The following is a 19,784-nucleotide window of genomic DNA, read 5'->3' on the forward strand; positions in this document are numbered from 1 at the left end:
TAGCTATATCCAGACTTAAAATGTCATATATTTTGTGTAGATGCTGCCCAATAACTCGTAAATATTTAAAGAAAATCGTATTTCTGTACCACCAAGATCTGCTGGTAAAATAAATCCTTATTGCTACCAGTTTTGCTCGAAATGATGATCATCAGGCTGCAAAATTATTGCAGCAGCCTACACGTTATCTGTCGCACTGTATCACCAACATAAAAAATATTTTAAAAAAAACCTGTTTCAAAAGTAAAAAGCTTTTATATGATTAAGCAATGCTAATATGCTGTCATTATTCAGATTCCCCACTGCTATGGCACTGTTGTGGGACTCATTATAACTGGTAATCGTAGCTAGTTTGTGAGAGAACATTAGCTTGAGAGGTCTTAGCCTACGTGCGTTTGTGCGTTGGATATTATGTGGCTGTTCAGCACATTGAGCTAGCAAAAGTTAAATGTCAAAGTGGCATCTATTAGTAATTATTTCATTGCTGTTTAGTGGTATCTATGAACTGCATTTTTCTTTTATTTATAGCATATTGGAAACAACTGCTTATAAACATCAGTTGTATTTATGTCTGGACTTTATAATTTTAGACAGTAGTATCGTGAAGTCCATATGAATAGTTAATTAGTCCCTCTGTTTGACACATGCATTAGCCACATAAACAGCATTGTTATCTCACAAACTCTTGGTGGCACATAAATTTGACTTTCTTTAAATATGATAGTGTGACCCACATTGCTTTATTAGTATTCATTGATCAACTTTGTAGACGTCATGCAACCAAAATGTTTATTTGCAGGCTGTTGTTTAATTATTATTCCTGTGTATGTGAAGTTGCTTGTTCCATATAGTAATTAGATTCTTCTGTGTACCTAACTTTCTTTCTTTTTTGTTGTATGTAGGATCTATGCCAGGTCCTCAAGATCGTTAGAATGAATCCCTTGTTGCATGCAACATTTTTCCTGTCACAAAAGGTACAGATCAGACATTTTATTTATATGTTTGAGTGTTCTTATGTTGCCACTAATAAAGGTGTACAACACTAATATTGTCCCGTGATATAACTTTTTTACATTTTTTAGGTAGGAGTCTGCATATTCGTAAATGGTCATGTTTGTGTCAAAACAGATTGGCTTGCATTCTTACTCAAATTATTTTATTTTGCATGATGAATAGTTTGTAAAGGAGCAGAACAACTGTTTATGGCTGCAGCACTGGCCATGAAATTGAATTTTGAGAAGGGCAAGGGGTTGAAAGGGTAAATGCTAGTAAGTAGGCATGCATCTGTTATGTTGTTAGAGATTTTGTTGTTAATAATTAGTATTTTTGGAGGGAGCAAGTGTTGCATACATCATATATGATACATACCAGCATTTTAATATATCACACAGGGAATAGGCAAAATAATGTGAAAAGTGCTAGTAATGGTATGGTTGTGTTTGACGGTCAACAACACAGGTAAGGCACATTTCGCACAGACTGTTCATATTTAGTATGGACAAGGCATCCATGCAGGTTGTTTACAAGTAGTGCACACTTCATATTTGCATTCAGAGGCCGAGGTCAACATGCAATGAAAGACCAAAAAGAATTCCAAAGAGGGCAGATTGTAGGGGCCCAATTAGCTGGACCATCAGTAATCAAGATGGCTAACTTATTGAATGTTTCAAGAGCGACGGTTTTAACAGTCATGACAGCCTACACAAAATATGGAAAGACATCATCGTGTAAATGTAATGGTGGGCACAAAGCAGAACTGAATGACAGATCGTAGTACACTAGCATGAATTGTGTCAAAACATCACAAAACTACAACACCTAAAGTGACTGCAGTGCTCAGCAGCCATCTTTGAGACCACATACCAATCGACACTGTCTGTCAAGAACTCCATAAAGCGAATATTCATGGACAAGCTGCTATACTGAAACCATTAGTGACAACAACCAATGCAAAGAAGTGTAAAAAATTGGGCCAGGAGCATAAATCCTGGGCAGCTGATCAGTTGAAACACATCATGTGGTCCGACAAGTCAACATTTTCATTATTTCCAATGTCTGGCAGGGTTTATGTCTGGAGGAAACCAAAGGAAGCCTGCAATTCTGATTGCTTGATTCCAATAGTTAAGCATGGAAGTGGAAGTTTGATGTTACAGGCAGCCATTCGTGGTATTCTGTTAGTACCAGCATTATTCTCAAAGGCTGTATTACAGCCAATGATTATGTGAACTTTTTAGGTGATCAGGTGCACTCCATGATTCAAATGTTGTTCCCTAGCAATGATGCCATATTTCAGGACGATAATGCCCCCATTCACACAACTAGGACACTACAATTGGGGTATGAGGAGCATGCAACTGAACTGCAGTGTCTTCCCTGCCAGCACAGTCCCCGGACTTGAACACCATTGAATCCTTGTGGACGGTATTGGAGCACAGACTCCGGAGCAGATTTCTGCCTCCCTCGTCACTACAGGAATTAGAAGAGATTGTGATCGAAGAGTGGCATAATATTCCACTGGGGACTATAGATCATTATCTGCCGGTATTCCCAGAAGAATCGCAGCTGTATTATGGGCAAATGTGGTTCCAACCCCTTATTAATAACCATTCCCAAGTAAGTACGGGTGTTCACGTTATTTTGCCTATCCCCTGTATATGGGCTGTTCACAATACTAGCAACTAACTTTTATTCATTTTAGACAACTTATGGTAGCCAAACTGGATATTCAGCAAGCATAATGATTATGATATGTGCATAATTACTTGTAATACTAACAAGGATGTATAGTCATAAACTGCTAATGCTCATTTTGCATGGGGAGTGCGTCAGGAGATATATCTTTTTAACGGAATTCACAGTTTCCTGCCTTAAACTAGTATGTAACTTGTAAAAATATATGCCATAATGAAAGTATCCAAAGTAACATAACCCCCTGTCAGAAGTCTGGTAGAAATGTGTAATATTAGATTCCTCTCGTGAGGTGGAAGACTGAAGTGTCAGAAAAGAAAGGAAACCCCTGTGGTATTGATATTCTCAAAATGCGTTGGTATGTGGCTTACAGCAGAATCACTTAGAGTGGAAATTACAGAGTAAAATCGTTCTTTACGTGGACGTGGAGGAAAAATATAGCTTTCGAGAAAAAATGACATTTAGCTAAGGAAGCATTAATTGACTTTTTATAAAGCCTTATTTGTTTTTCAACACAGTCAGTTTTATGGCACAATCATCCAGTCCCTAGCGAACGAGACAGGAACTGAAATTGAGGGTAGGAAAGCAAAAGCTGAAATGCTGAACTCCATTTTTAAGTGTTTCTTTACAAAGGACAATCCAGGAGAAGTTCCCCAATTTTATTCTCATACCACTGAAAAGATGAATGAAATAATGTTAGTGTTAGTGGTGTTGACAAACAGCTAAAATTGTTAAAACTGAACAAACATCCAGGGCCCTATGGAATTACTGTCAGAGTTTATACTGAATTTGTGGCTGAGTGAGTCCTTCTTCTAACTATAATTTATCATAGATCCCTCAAACAAAAAACCATGCCCAGTTCTTGGAAAAAAGAACAGATCACACCTATGTCCAAGAAGGGTAGTAGAAGTGATTCACAAAACTACCATTTAATATCCTTGACATCAATTTGTTGTAGAATCTTAGAACGTATTCTGAGCTCAAATGTAATGAGGTTTCTTGGACAGTGTGATCTGTTTAATGCCAACCAGTATGGATTCCAGAAACATTGATCAAGTGAAACCCAACTCTCACTTGTGTGACATAGCATGCTGGAAGCTTTAGACCAAGGCGGACAGGTAGATGCAGTATTTTTTTATTTCCAAAAAGCATTTTACTCAGTACTACACCTACGCTTATTGTCAAAAGCACGATCATATGGGGTATGCAGTGATATTTATGACTAGATTGAGGACTTCATGGTAGAGAGGACCCTTCATGTTATCTTTGATGGAGAATCAACATCACACAGTAACTTCATGTGTGGCCTGGAGAGGGGTTTGAGAGTCTTGTTGTTCATGATTTACATTAATAAACTTGCAGACAGTATTAACAGTAACCTCAGGCATTTTGCAGATGGTTCAGTTATCTATAATGAAGTACTGTCTGAAAGAAGCTGCATAAATATTGTCAGAACTTGATAAGATTTCGAAGGGGCGCAGAGGTTGACAACTCGCTTTAAATGTTTGGAAATGTAAAATTCTGCACTTCACAAAATGAACAAATGCAGTATATTATGTCTATAATATCAGTGAATCAATGTTGTAATCAGCCAACTCGTACCAGGGTGTAACATTTTCTAGGGATATGAAATGGAATGATCACATAGGCTCACTCACGGGTACAGAAGGTGGTAATTTCAGTTTATTGGTAGAATACTAGGGAAGTGCAATCAGTCTCCAAAGGAGATTACTTACAAATCACTCATGAAATCGGTTCTAGAATATTTCTCAAGTGTGTGGGACCCATACCAGATAGGACTAACAGGGGATATTGAGTATATACAGAGAAGGGCAGCACAAATGATCACAGGTTTGTTTAATTCGTGGGAGAGTGTCACAGGGATACTGAAGGGGCTGACACTTGAAGATAGACGCAAACTATCCTGAGAAAGGCTATTAACAAAGTTTCATGAACTGGCTTTAGTTGATAGCTCTAGAAATATACTACAACTCCTACATATTGCTAACATAGGCATCGTGGGGATAAGATTAGAATAATTATTTCACACACAGTGACACTGAGACAGTCATTCTTCCCCTACTGCATACATGAATGGAACAGGAAGAAACCCTAGATGTAGCTGTAGATAACCAGCTTTGGCCATGATGGCCATCTTCAGATGCTACAAATTTATATGAAAGCCTTAAAACAAATAACAGTATTTTTATTAGGTCTGCTTGTGAGCCGCGTGATTTAAAGAGCACCCCTCTACAATAAGACAGCATTAGACCTGCACATGCAAAAGGAGGGACATAATGCTGGTAACAGTGACTAACATCTACATATTTTACATAAATCTGGAATAAGTAAATGGTTAGACATTTTAGAAGTTTTATAACAGAACGACATGAACCAGACAAACTCCTCACTGAGCAGAATGAGTTTGCAGCAGATGTGTATTGTATTATTTATTACGTGCAAATTGATGATATGAATATAATAGAGGGAAACATTCCACGTGGGAAAAATATATCTAAAACCAAGATGATGTAACTTACCTAACGAAAGCGTTGGTATGTTGATAGGCACACAAATAAGCACAAACACACACACACACACAAAATTCAAGCTTTCACAACCCACGGTTGCTTCATCAGGAAAGAGGGAAAGACGAAAGGATGTGGGTTTTAAGGGAGAGGGTAAGGAGTCATTCCAATCCCGGGAGCGGAAAGACTTACCTTAGAGGGAAAAAAGGACAGGTATACACTCGCTCGTGCGCACACACACACACACACACACACACACACACACACACACACACACACAATGTATATATATACAGACACAAGCAGACATTTGTAAAGGCGGAGAGTTTGGGCAGAGATGTCATCTCTGCCCAAACTCTTTGCCTTTACAAATGTCTGCTTGTGTGTGTGTGTGTGTGTGTGTGTGTGTGTGTGTGTGTGTGTGCGCGCGCGCGCAAGTGTATACCTGTCCTTTTTTCCCCCTAAGGTAAGTCTTTCCGCTCCTGGGATTGGAATGACTCCTTACCCTCTCCCTTAAAACCCACATCCTTTCGTCTTTCCCTCTCCTTCCCTCTTTCCTGATGAAGCAACCGTGGGTTGTGAAAGCTTGAATTTTGTGTGTGTGTTTGTGTTTATTTGTGTGTCTATCAACATACCAACGCTTTCGTTTGGTAAGTTACATCATCTTTGTTTTTAGATATATTTATTATTTATTACAATTTATTCAGTTGAGGGAGTCATTGCATCCACATGACATGATGATGGGACCTGCCTAAGTGCCATCTGGGCTGCAGTGCCACTTGCTATTGGCTGCCCAGCTAGCGTAATTGCATACAGTCAGAAGAAGAGTGCTAAGCTGCAAAAGAATGCTGCCTTTGTTGTCCAGTCTGTATCATCTCTTCTAAGCTTATGAGCAGTAGCATAACCATTTAGCAGCCAGAAGTGCAGCAACATCAGCTGTTGGAAATTTGTACTATAAAGATTGGTCCTTTCATTCTATTATTGTAAAAATTATATACTGTATTCTTAAATGTGGTTTTATTGGTTTATCAACCGGTACTCCAGTTTTATTTTTTTTACAAATAACTGATTGAAATATTATTGTTATATTTGTAACATTTTAAAAAGTAAAGCAGTTGACAGTCTGAAGATTGTTTTGATGACCATAGTGCTTTACTAGGTATGGTCCTGTTGGAAGTGGTATGCTGTTGCCTTGCTCTGTCTGTGAACTGACTTACTCAGCAGTTATAGAGGGACCTACAGTTTCATGAACCATGGTGCAACTTGTCATATTTTATAATGATTGTTATGAAAAGGATAGGTTGCTACTCACCATACAGGGGAGACGTTGAGTCACAGACAGGCCCAACTAAAAGCCTGCTACACATTTAAGTTTTCGACCAAAAGACCTCATTTTTAAGTAGAAAACAAACACACAAGCACAACTCGCACACACATTACCACCGTCTTTGGCCACTGAGACTGAATTGTACACGCACGGACGTACTGGGGACAGGGTAGGGCTGCTAGGTGCAGTTGGGAGGTTTAGGTGTGGAGGGAGGGAGGTAATAGGAAAGGAAGCAAGTAGAGGAGGGGGAAAAGATTAGTTGGTGATGGAGTGAGAACACATAGGTGGGTGAAGGAGAGGGACTAGCAAAGGTTGAAGGCCATGATGGTTACGAGAATGAAGGATATATTCCAGCAAGAGTTCCCACGTGCACAATTCAGAAAAATTAGTGTTGGTAGGAAGGATCCAGATGGCACAGGCTGTGAATCAATCATTGAAGGGCTTTGTTTTGGGCAGCATGTTCAGCAACTGGGTGACACAGCTGTCTCTTGGCCACAGTTTCTCAGAGACTTTTCAAGCATGCTTGTTGTTTTGCCCACATGGAAAGCAGCACAATGATTGCAGTTTAGTTAGTAGATCACATCACTGCTTTCACAGGTAACCTTGCCTTTAATGATATAGATGATGCCTATGACTGGACTGGAGTAGGTTGTGTTGGGAGGATGTTTGGGACAGGTCTTGCATCTAGGTCTGCTGCAGGGATATGAGCCATGAGACAAGGGGTTGGGAGCAGGGTGGTGAAGAGATGGACAGGGATACTGCATAGGTTCAGTGAGCAGTGGAATGCCACTGTATGAGGGGGATAAGAATGGTAGGTAGGATATTCCTCATTTCAGGCTTTACGAGACATAGTCAAAGCTCTAGCAGAGAATGTGATTTTCTTAGTGCAGTCCTGGGTGGTACTGAGCCATGAGGGGAGTGCTTCTTGCTGGCCAGATGGGGGGGAGTGTCGGAGATGGTAAGGGACTGCGACCCAGCATTTCCTCTGTGTGATGAGTATGTGGGAGCATGCAGATGAATAGTTGCGTGTGCACAGTACAGGGGCAGCGGCAAAGACTCTAGTGTGCACACGATCATTTACTCTTTGCTTTTTCTTTGTTTTGTCTTAGAGGATCCATGTTAATGTGTGGCTTTGCTTGAGAATATAGTTGAACATTAAGAATAGGAACGAATCAGTCATGAATATAATGGAGCTACGTAGTGGCTACGAAGTGGTGACCCCAAAGTCAAAAGAACACGTACGGCAAGAGGCAGAGGAGAAGGACAACGAAGGTACACTAGAACATACGCCAGACGGCAGAAGCTCTACAGCACGATCAGTACACCGGCAGGGTACGCTGCGCGGTCAGGTTCGGGAGTTATGGAACTACGTTAGACACCACGGAATGGATTCAGTGGAGTGGGACAGTGATATTACCAGGACAAAATCTGCGGCCAGAACACACATACGAGAGGAGGATTTGCTGGGACAATGTATGAAAGTATGCCCGCCGCCGTTCCTGGCCGATAAACAGGAACTTTGGTTCTCCATGTTAGAACTGGCATTCATACATAATCGGGTAACTGACGACCGGGAACAGTTCATGATAGCGGCAAACAGTCTGGAATCCAGGACAGTGATACTGGTTGAAGAGATAATTAGACGGCCACCAGAAACGCAGCAGTAATACAACAATGAAGGGCTTTTTAATAAGCCAGCTTACTAAACCGCTAGATCAAAGAATCTACCAGGTGTTGCGAGGTGAACGTAGAGGTGACAAAACTCCCTCCGAATATTGGAGGCATTTGCGTGGAATCGTGACGGAAAATGAATTTTCGAACACTACACTTCATTCCGTTTGGGCAGCACAGCTTCCGTCAGCAGTAAGAGCAGCTGTGGCAGCGAATGACGGATACAATATACAAGCACTACTCCAACTCGCCGACAGGGTTCATGTGACAGTTGAACCAACAAATTCTCTCAGTATAGCATAGGTGGAGGCAACAACGGAAGAATACAAAGTGGAAGTGATTAATAAGCAGCGGCGCGCTGTTACTGGTACACAACTAAAGGAGCAGCTAGACGGGCTGCAGAGGCAGATGGAAGCATTGAGAGCTACCAGTTCAGAGGTCCTGCCGACACATAAGGACAGCGGAGATGCTGGGAAGGAGCAGTTGTGTTGGTATCATCAACGATTTGGGGAGCAAACCTCAAAGTGCATTCTACTGTGCAGTCATTCTTGCCGCGTAAATAACATGGAGACTGTAAGTACAGATGCTTCTTTATTAACGGTATCTCGGCAACTTTATGTTCGGGATGTGACAGCTTCGTGTTATTATTTGATAGACATGGGATCTGATGTCAGCACGTGGCCCAAGGGGAAATGTACTTCCCTCAGTGACAGCACATCACTTTGCCTCAAGGCTGCAAATAAACAGCCCATAATGACGTATGGCAGTTGTGTCAAAGAAGTGAATTTAGGACCTAGTATTATTTGTCATTGGACCTTTGTCATTGCAGATGTGGCAGAGTGCATATTAGGAGCAGATTTTCTATATGCATTTGGTATTGCGGTGGAAATTTGGTTATCGCAGCTTAGAAGGGGCAAAGAAGTGGTGCATGGTCATGTAGCTATAATCACAGAGAAGGTATACGGTTCTGTTGGAGTGACAGAAGTATGCCGACTTAGAGAACCGTCAGCGCAGCCGATAGCCATGGTGGCCCATCATACAGATCACCACGTAAACACCGTGCCCGGGCCTCCAGTCTCCCTCAGACCGAGAAGGTTGGCCCCAGACAGATTTGCAGACACAAAAGCGGAGTTCGAAGAGATATTGGAAATGGGAGTGATATGAAGGTCTGATAGTGCATGGGCCTCGCCTTTACATTTAGTGTGGAAGAAAGACGGAAGTTGGAGACCTTGTGGTGATTATAGGTTGTTGAATGCCCGTACGATACCTGATCGGTATCCGGTTCCCAACATTCGCGACTTTACAAATAAATTGGCTGGAGCTGAATGTTTCAGAGTAGTCGACTGTAAAAAAGCATACCACTAAATACCGGTGGCCGACAGTGACATACCGAAGACAACAGTCACTACACATTTCGGTCTTTTCGAGTTTTTACGCATGCCATTTGGTTTAAAAAATGCTGCACGGACATGGCAACATTTCATCGATGTGGTGCTGCGAGGGCTAGATTTCACTTTCGTAAATAGACGATATACTGGTCTTCTCAGCGACAGCAGCCCTCCACAAAGACCACTTCAGGACAGTTTTCGAGAGGCTACGTACGTGTAGTGGTAAATGACACCAAATGCAGTTGGCATAAAGATCGGGTGACTTACCTGGGTCACGCAGTCTCAGCAGCTGGCATCCGTCCTTTGGAGGGAAGGTCGAGGTTATACAGCAGATGCCTCGTCCGTTAGATTTGCAACAGTTGCGGAGGTTCCTAGGTGTTTTAAATTTTTACCACAGACATCTGCCAGGATGCCTTACAAGCACCACTCACGGAGGCTTTGGTGGGCACGAACACCGGGAAAAATCAGAAGCTACAATGGACAGCAAGCATGCAGTGCGCTTTCGAGCGGATCAAGGAAAACCTAAAGCAAGCAGTTTTACTAGCTCATCCAGAGAAAGATGCGAAGCTAGCTATTGTTGTTAACCCAAGTCAGGTGGCGATTGGGGCAGCGTTGCATCAGAGGACTGCTGGTCACTGGCAGCCTTTAGGATTCTCCTCCAAGAAACTCACAGACCCACAGCGGAATTGGAGTGCGTATGATAGAGAGCTGCTGGCTGCTTATGAAGCCATAAGTTACTTGGAAGCCAGACCATTTACATTGTTTACAGGTCACAAACCGCTCACTTTCGCATTCTGCAAACGTACGGATACTTTGTCACCTAAACAATTCAGGCAACTGGAATATATAAGCCAGTTCACTACTGATTTACGACATATTAACGGGGCAGAGAATATAGTGGCAGTAAAGTATTCAGTGAACTATGCTACAATGGCGAGAGAGCAGAAGGATGATGCACAACTGCAAGTTTTTCGGCAGAGCATGCCCACCAGGTTGAAGTTAAAAAAATTGTGTCCGGAAGGTGAGACAATACAGTTATGGTGCGATACCTCACAGGGACGGCCTAGACCTTTTGTGTCGGAGAGTTTGGGCCGGGAAGTATTCGAAGGGTTACATGGTTTGGCTCTTCCGGGACCCAGAGCGAGTGTAAAATTAATGACAGAGCGTTTTGTGTGGTCAGGAATTAAGAGAGACTGTCGGAAGTGGGTGCAGACGTGTCTGGATTGTCAGCGATGTAAAGTGGGATGCCATGTGAAGAAGCCAGAGGGTAAAGTTGACAGGCCAGGTCGTTTAGAACATGTGCATCTGAATATTGTTGGACCGCTGCCAATATCTGAAGGCTATTGGTATCTATTGACAGCAATTGACAGATTTACGAGGTGGGCAGAAGCAATCCCCATTTCAGACATATCAGCAGAGACTGTCAGTTGGGCATTCTTGACAACGTGGATAGCACGGTTCGGATGTCCGGTGCATGTCACGACGGACCAAGGACGTCAGTTCGAATCCTCCTTGTTCCTGGAGCTGGCAAACATGTGCGGTTTCCGCCGTCACCGTACCACAAGTTATCATCCAGAAAGCAATGTTAATGTGCCATGGCGAGAATTGGTCAGCAGCTTTGCCACTGGTGTTATTAGGCTTACGCACTGTTTTCAAACCGGACCTTGGAGCATCTATAGCGGAATTAGTATGCGGCAAAACCTTACACCTACGTGGAGAGTTTTTTCAGAAGAGTACAAGTGAGACGAACCTACCGTACTTGTTAATGAGAGTAAGGGCTCAACTGGCCGAGCTTAGGCCACAACCAGTGACACGGCATGGCATTAGGCCACCATTTGTAAATTGAGAATTGAGCAAATACTCGCATGTAATGTTGCCAACCGACGCAGTCAGAACTCCATTGCAGCCGCCATACACGGGACCTTCTAAAGTACTACACCGTACGGACCAGGCCATGACTATCCTAGTTTGCGATAAGAGTGTTACTGTGTCAATAGACCGGGTGAAGCCAGCTCACTTACTGCTAGAAGATGTAAGACAAGAAGAGGAGGCGGGCCTGCAGCAAGACGAGGGTCCCCTGCAGGGTGGAACGGATGGTAGGACAGCGAGCCAGATGAAGCCGTGAGAGGATACGCCGATGGAGGAAGTACAGACAGAAATTCGCACAAGAGCCGGGCGAAGGGTCCAGTACAAGTTTCCGCACATTCCTGGCGCTCAGCTCTTCAGGGAGGGGCCTGTGTGGGAGCACGCAGACGAATAGTTGCATGTGCACAGTACAGGGGAAGCGGCAAAGACTCTAGTGTGCACACAATCATTTACTCTTTGCTTTTTGTTTGTTTTGTCTTTGAGGTTCCATGTTAATGTCTGGCTTTGCCTAAGAATAAAGTTGAAACATTAAGAATATGAACGACTCAATCATTAATATAATGGAACTACGTAGTGGCTACAAGTAGTAAACTGTCCTATTTGTTGTATTCTCATTATTCCATACTGGATATTCCATTGTTTGATTTGGTCATATTTTATGGTTTTCAGAAGTAAGGATTGTCATGTAGAGGACAGTTGCATCTACTGCAGAGAGTTGGGAAATGAAAGTACACTTAGGTGTACCTATATAATTCCCAGATTTTTGGTTTTACAACAGTTTGACAATGCATAAACATATGTTCACCAAATGCTGCTTTTACATATGGTACATATGTATTTTAATAGCACTTTAATTAGCTCACAAGCTTTATAAAATTTTAGGTGTTAGAAATGAAGTGTGTAATAAATTGAAGAAAAAATTGCAGAATAAGTAAATCTTGGTTATCATGGCAGTGGTAATGAAGTGTTGGGAACAAGTGGAGTTGTTTGTTGTGTGAGAGACTTTGCCTTTGCCAACAGAAACTTAATTGCGAAAGAATAGGGTAATTCTGTGGCACTCATTCACTTGCAACCACTAATACTGCCCACATGAATAACTGAGAAGGTAGTATACCTGCAAAATGCAAGGAAATAGAGACTGGTTTCAGCCAGCTATTGATCCTTAAACTCACAGAATTTTTAGTATAAACTCTGATATGGAGTGAAAAATACATTTTGGAAACAACCCCTATAATGTGGCCAAACCACCCTCTATAGTGCTAATCCTGCAAGGCATGAAAGGGGCCATCTACGGCATTTGGAAAGTAGAGGGGAATTATTGATGGATTAAAGGCACTGAACATGGCTGCTAAATTCGTAAAAGCATTACCTGTTATAGTCTAGGATCTGGGTTTGAGTCCTGATCAAACACACAGTTTTAATATTCATTCACAAAATACTTACCACTACCACTCCAGTTGTGTAGCTTTATTTTTCTGTTTGTAGTGAAAGGACTTCAGTTCATTATTTTTGACCATCCAGTGAATCACCTAAAGACTGAAAAGAAGAGCAATGAAAGATCCTGTTCTTTTGTCCTTGACACAATTTTTCAATGAAATATATCTAGTACAGGAATTGTAGAATGCCTGTAAATGTAACATAAATTTAGTCTGTCTGAAAGCAAAAAAATGTTTTTGACTGAATGGGTGAGTTAAATAAAAATGGGCATCCTGCTACTATTTAGCTTAAAAGTCTTCAGTTCGCTGCTATTTCCAATTGTTGCTCTGCTCTTAACAGTGAGGTAGTGAAATCTGCTTATGTGATTGTCAGATGAAGCAAATAGTGGACCATTGAAAACCATCATAGAATGTTGACTGACTTGTGAAAACAATCTGAACCTTAGGTTGGTTTATCAGGATATAAAATAAACAATAATGCTAATGTAAAAGGGAAGTTAAAAGTAAATATAGTAAATATACAGGATGTTCTGAAATTCCCGTTACAGACGTCTAGAGGGGAGCAAGTAAAAAATATTTTGAATTGGAATCCATGTCTGGAAATGTAACGTTTCTGTGCTAGACAGTCATTTAAAAACATTTTTTTCTAGTTAGGTATGCAGCAGGGTAGTTATGGTGGGGCTTGCTTACATTGAATAGACTAGTATCATTTGACATCTGTCCTATATTTTTGACCTAGTTCAAGCCTTGTTAACATGTCTGTGAGTGTTAGAGCAGCATGTTTGTGTACACATTTGCAGAATATACCAACATGATCCTTCTGTATGGTGAAGCTCCTGGTAATGGAGGAGCTGCTCGTCACCTTTATCAATATTGTTATTCACAACATCTGACTCCATTGCACATTGCATACCCTTTTTGCCTCAATTACACAACAGCTTTGAGAAAGGGGTACCTTCACTGTCACCAGGATTGACTGTGGTGCTACAAGTAAACACTGCAAACCCGAATTGGAAGTGTGTTTGTGATAACTGATTAAGTTTCTTTTTTGTTTCTTTGGTTAAAAATGAGTGGACTTGTAAAACAAGTGGTGTACGGGGTCATGCTTAATAAATTCTTGTAAAAGTGGCCCCCATTAACAGTATGTTTTCGTATGATTCTAGCACAGAAATGGTGTTATGTACTCACTCCCATCTACAAGTCTTAGATGTTTGTAATGGGAATTTCCAGATACCTTGTATAGGTTTCTGATTTGGAGAAAAGTCTGACACACACAGGTGGAGGAAGACAGTGTCTTTTCTGTAGCATCAACAAGAAAGTAACCTAAAATATTAGGTCTTCAGACTTAACTTACCTTTGACATTTTCTGAGTATCTCTTTCTTACTTGTTCAATGCTATTAAAGAAATATTTTTGCTTGATCTCATTTACAATTTAAAGAATACATGAAAAGAAGTTCTATCACATTTTAATACTTAATAGATAGCATCGTTATGTTACAGTGACAGTGAAATAAAAGTATTCATGTAACACTGTGGCCCCAGAAAACCTATAATCTCTCGTGCTGCCTCCAAGTTCATAGTGCCAAAAGAATGTGTAATTCTTGTTTTATTAATTTGAAGAAATTAGTTTGTTTATAGCATTCAATGAATCTTACACCTGTATGGGAAAAAATTAATTTGTCATTGTACTATGCAACAGATCCCAGCACTGCAAGAAGTTCATCAGAAAACGCACAACATTTTGGATGGAGTCACTTCGTTAGCTGCTCGTGCTACAGCTCCTCTTAAAGTGGATCCAACACTTTTTCCTAAATCCAACCAGCGTTATACAGCTGTTTACAGCAGAGACCGGGAGTACTTGTGAGTATGTACTACTCTGTGCACATGGTTTTTCCTCTGTTTATGTGTCTTAGCATTATCCTAATAGAGAAATAATAAATACTCCTTCTTTGTAAAGTCTCAACCAACTCTTAACCTCTTTTCCTAGCCAGCCACCCCCACCCACGTATGGCTCGTGCATGCAGACGCGCTTGCGCACACACACACACACACACACACACACACACACACACACACACACACACACACACACACACACAGTAATATAGCATTTTGTTTGTCATCATTGTGAAGCTTTTTTCACATATTATCTCCAGATAAAGATCCTCTTAAAATGTTCATCACAGTTGTATCCTAGTACACTCTTGTATACTAGGTGACATGCAGTGTTAATGGTAATGGCTAATGCCAATTTGCTAAGGCACTTTACCAGAATTCTTCATATTGGCACACTATCACTCATTCAATGATTAACCGATTGAGGATTGTACTCATCCATTAAGCAGACAAGGATAGATCCATGTAATAAATTTGTGCTTCTTAAACCAAAAGATGATGATTGGCAGAGGATGAAAATTGTACCACTGTTAATAACAATACCTCCAATGCCAACCAGTAATAGTATGTTGGAGGAACAGCTGCTCTGTAGTAATATATTCCTTGAAATAGTTTCCAATCAGTGGAGCAGAATGGTTAAGATACTACACTCAGATTCAAAATCTTAATGTCTTTGTCTTGCCATCACCACCATCACCATCACTATCAGCAACATCAAAACAAAGCCAACAGCACATCATACACCATCCAGCCAGAAAATTCTGAGACTGGTTTTATTCCTGGCATATAAATGACTTCAGTATAGTAACTACTGTTGCACCTTGAACTAATAACTGTAAATAACATATGTGCATTCAGTCAGTCAGTCAGTTGTGAGATGTGAGTGGTATGTAATGGACATGCAACTGCAGTGTGTCAACATTGCTGTCACAAATAATGGTGCAACATCTTTAAATCAAGTGTTCAACATTCTCCAGAATTTTTGAAGAAGGGAAAAGTGTGTGCAATGTTTTGTCCAACACACCTTGACTCCCCAACAGAAATGACGGCACTTGGATGCCTGTTGTAAATCAATTACAGTGCAAAAGGCGAGCAATTCTTTTCTGGAAAAAAAATCATTGCAGGTAATGAGAGTGTATGTTATCAATGCAAACCTACCAGAAAATGATGAAAGTGCAGAAATTCACTTGAAGGGTCAATTCTTTGACAACTTAATTGACATTAAAGCAATGTTTGAAAAAGTAATTGGACAGATAAAAAATACACTCGCCAAGTGACAACAGGAGAACACACACGTAAGGATATGGATATTTACAAGCTTTCAGGACCAGTGGCTTCTTCTTCTGGCAGAGGGGTTGAAGGGGAAGAAAGAGGAGTGAAGGAAAAGGGCTGGTGAGGTTTAAGTGTTTTTTTCCCCATGGGCACCCAACTCATCAGTCTTCCGACTGGTTTGACGTGGCCCATCACAAATTCCTCTCTTGTGCCAATCTCTTCATCTCAGAGTAGCACTTGCAACCTACATCCTCAATTATTTTCTGTATTTATTCCAATCTCTGCCTTCCTCTACAGTTTTTGCCCTCCACAGCTCCCTCTAGTACTTCAGATGTTATTCCCTGATGTCTTAACAGATGTCCTATCATCCTGTCCCTTCTCCTTGTCAGTGTTTTCCACATATTCCTTTCCTCTTCGATTCTGCGCAGAACCTCCTCATTCCTTACCTTATCATCCACCTAATTTTCACAATTCGCTTGTAGCAACACATCTCCAATGATTTAATTCTCTTCTGTTCTGGTTTTCCCACAGTCCATGCTTACTACCATACAATGTTGTGCTCCAGATGTACATTATCAGAAATTTCTTCCTCAAATGAAGGTTTATGTTTGCTACCAGTAGACTTCTCTTGGCCAGAAATGCTCTTTCTGCCAGGGTTAGTCTTCTTTTGATGTCCTCCGTGCTCCATCCGTCATTGGTTATTTTGCTGCCTAGTTAGCAGAATTCCATAACTTCATCTACTTCACAACCATCAATCCTGATGTTAATTTTCTTGCTGTTCTCATTTCTGCTACTTCTCATTACTTTAGTCTTTCTTCAATTTACTCTCAATCGGTATTCTGTACTCATTATACTTTTCATTCCATTCAGCATATCACTTAATTCTTCTTCATACTGAGCAACAAACTTTGTAAATAGCTTTACTATTCATTTCAGGCCCTCATACATAAACAACATTTCAGTCAAATGTAAACGAAATATGTATAATATGCATATTTGAACCATCAGTTCTTTTTATTTTAAACCCAGATATCAACCAGTTTTGGTCTTGGACCATCTTCACGGAAGAGGGTTAAATTGGCTTAAGCCACCATATTGCGTTTCCCATTACTTAGAATATGTCATGCATGATATGGATGTAAATATACGACACGAGACTTTAAAAGCAAACATATGAATACTAAATGTATACAGAACAGTACTGCTCTGTACACATTTAGTTTTGGTATGCTTGCTTTGATAGTCATATATTTACATTCATGGCCTGCACTACATATTTTAAGTAATGACTAATGCAAAATGTGGCTTAAACCATTTTAAACCTCATCCATGAAGATGGTCAAAGACCAAAACCAGTTCAAATGTGCATTTTATACATTACTTAATGGCTGTTGACAGTCATCTCCCAAAAGTGTTTAAACTATATATTGGCGTTTCAGAATATATGACATGATGGTATAATATGTAAGATTTGCTGACTGATTCCAGTTTCGTTTAAGTTGGCATTTTACAGAACACCTCAATTGCACTATTGGTGTTAAATTTTAGTAATTGTGTGAAAGCATTAAGAATTTGTATGGAAAGTACAGCTTTGCTTTGCAAATATTGATGCTGATGCTAACTTTCCTGTGTTTGACCAGCAAAGAAAATAACCAACTGAATTTTCCCCATCATGAATAGCACAATTAATATTACCCAATATAGGATGTCTGTTGTGTGTGACCTTATTGCTTAATGTATGATTCATTGTGTGGAATTTACATTACCAACATTTAAGGGATTCTGTAGTTGACCTCAGTTATTATTTATAGTTGACTTCAGTTTTTATTTATTTATTTTAATATAAGGAAAGAAAGAAATTTTTTTGTCTAGATAGGAGTGTGTGAATTTCTGAAGTACATTTCACTTTATTGGACTAACCAAAATGGTTATTTTCTTTAAGGACAGTTCATTGTGCTACATGAAATGCAGTTATCCAATCTCAGGTAGTACATATGTTATTGTTTGACAAGTCGCAAGATTGCTAGAGAACTGAATGCCATGACATCACCTTTAAGATTACAATCACATATTCATGTTGGCAGTTTAGCTCTCCAGTCTTGTCATTCTAGTGAATGGACAGCAATTACCACTTCACTTACCTGTGGTTACAACACCACCACGTCAGCAGCAATAACAACAACAACATCAACAACAACGGAAAATCCAGGATGGAATGCAACAGTATAATGAAGAGTGTAGTTGCTACTACCCTTATAGCAGACATACTGAGTCACAGTAAGACACAAGAAAAGGACTGTCAGAAAGTTAGCTTTCGGCCAACAAGATATTTGTCAAAAATAGACAACACCCATACCCACATGCACACATTATCATGCGCGCCCACACACACTCACGCAAATGCAACTCACACACACACGTGAGCACAGTCTCTGGAAACCGGAGCCAGACAGCAAGCAGTAGCAACGGGAGAGGCAAACAGGTGGGGGTAAGGAGCAGGCTGGAGCAGGGAGGGGAGGGATAGCAGGGTGGGGTGAGGGACAGTAAAGTGTTGCTGGGAGTGTGAGGAGATGAAAGGGAGAGTAGGGCAGTTAGGTGCAGTCAGGAGGCTAGACGCAAGATGGGAAGAAAGGGTGGAGGGAGGGAGGTAGTAGCGGAAAAGGAGAGAAGTAAAAAGACTGGGTGCATTTGTGGAATATAGGGTCTTGTAGTACTGGAACGGGAACAAGAAAGGGGCTAGTTGGTAAGGACAACGACTAACAAAGGTTGAAGCTAGGAGGGTTACGGGAATGTAAGATGTACTGCAGGGAGAGTTCCCACCTGCATCCAACTACCTCTCATTGTGCCCTGAAATGAGAGATGTCCTACCCTCTATCCTTCCCACCCCTCCCACAGGAGTATTCAGCCATCCACCGAACCTACACAATATCCCCATCCATCCCTACACAACCTCTACTCCCAACCCTGTGCCTCATGGCTCATATCCCTGCAATAGACCTACATCATGACTTGTCCCATACATCTTCACACCACCACCTACTCCAGTCTGATCACAAACATCACCTATCCCACCAAAGACAGGGCTACCTCGAGCAATTAAACAGAGAACCGACTCGTGGAGATAACATATTGGACCTACTGATAACAAACAGACCCGAACTTTTCGAATCTGTATGTACAGAACAGGGAATCAGTGATCATAAGGCCGTTGCAGCATCCCTGAATATGGAAGTTAATAGGAATATAAAAAAAGGGAGGAAGGTTTATCTGTTTAGCAAGAGTAATAGAAGGCAGATTTCAGACTACCTAACAGATCAAAACGAAAATTTCTGTTCCGACACTGACAATGTTGAGTGTTTATGGAAAAAGTTCAAGGCAATCGTAAAATGCGTTTTAGACAGGTACGTGCCGAGTAAAACTGTGAGGGACGGGAAAAACCCACCGTGGTACAACAACAAAGTTAGGAAACTACTGCGAAAGCAAAGAGAGCTCCACTCCAAGTTTAAACGCAGCCAAAACCTCTCAGACAAACAGAAGCTAAACGATGTCAAAGTTAGCGTAAGGAGGGCTATGCGTGAAGCGTTCATTGAATTCGAAAGTAAAATTCTATGTACCGACTTGACAGAAAATCCTAGGAAGTTCTGGTCTTACGTTAAATCAGTAAGTGGCTCGAAACAGCATATCCAGACACTACGGGATGATGATGGCATT

At 41.0% G+C, this 19,784-nt stretch overlaps 1 protein-coding gene across 4 annotated transcripts in view; it reads left to right on the top strand.

Annotated features, from left to right (window-relative positions):
• Positions 1-19,784, top strand: part of LOC124711854 (anoctamin-1-like) — a 138,858-nt gene that overhangs the window by 10,035 nt on the left and 109,039 nt on the right. For 2 of the 4 annotated variants that reach the window (XR_007005535.1, XM_047242081.1), the window contains exons 4-5: positions 903-974; positions 14,605-14,765. Coding sequence is in view for 3 of the 4 variants with exons in the window: in XM_047242081.1 (XP_047098037.1) it covers positions 903-974; positions 14,605-14,765 (233 nt within the window). In the remaining variant the exon portion in view is untranslated. Of the gene's footprint in view, positions 1-902; positions 975-1,222; positions 1,269-14,604; positions 14,766-19,784 lie in introns of those variants that run through there. The other 2 variants (XM_047242083.1, XM_047242082.1) reach the window with 2 other exon arrangements.

The sequence above is a fragment of the Schistocerca piceifrons genome, chromosome 8 (assembly GCF_021461385.2).
Source record: "Schistocerca piceifrons isolate TAMUIC-IGC-003096 chromosome 8, iqSchPice1.1, whole genome shotgun sequence".
In the NCBI taxonomy this organism is placed as follows: Eukaryota; Metazoa; Arthropoda; class Insecta; order Orthoptera; family Acrididae; genus Schistocerca; species Schistocerca piceifrons.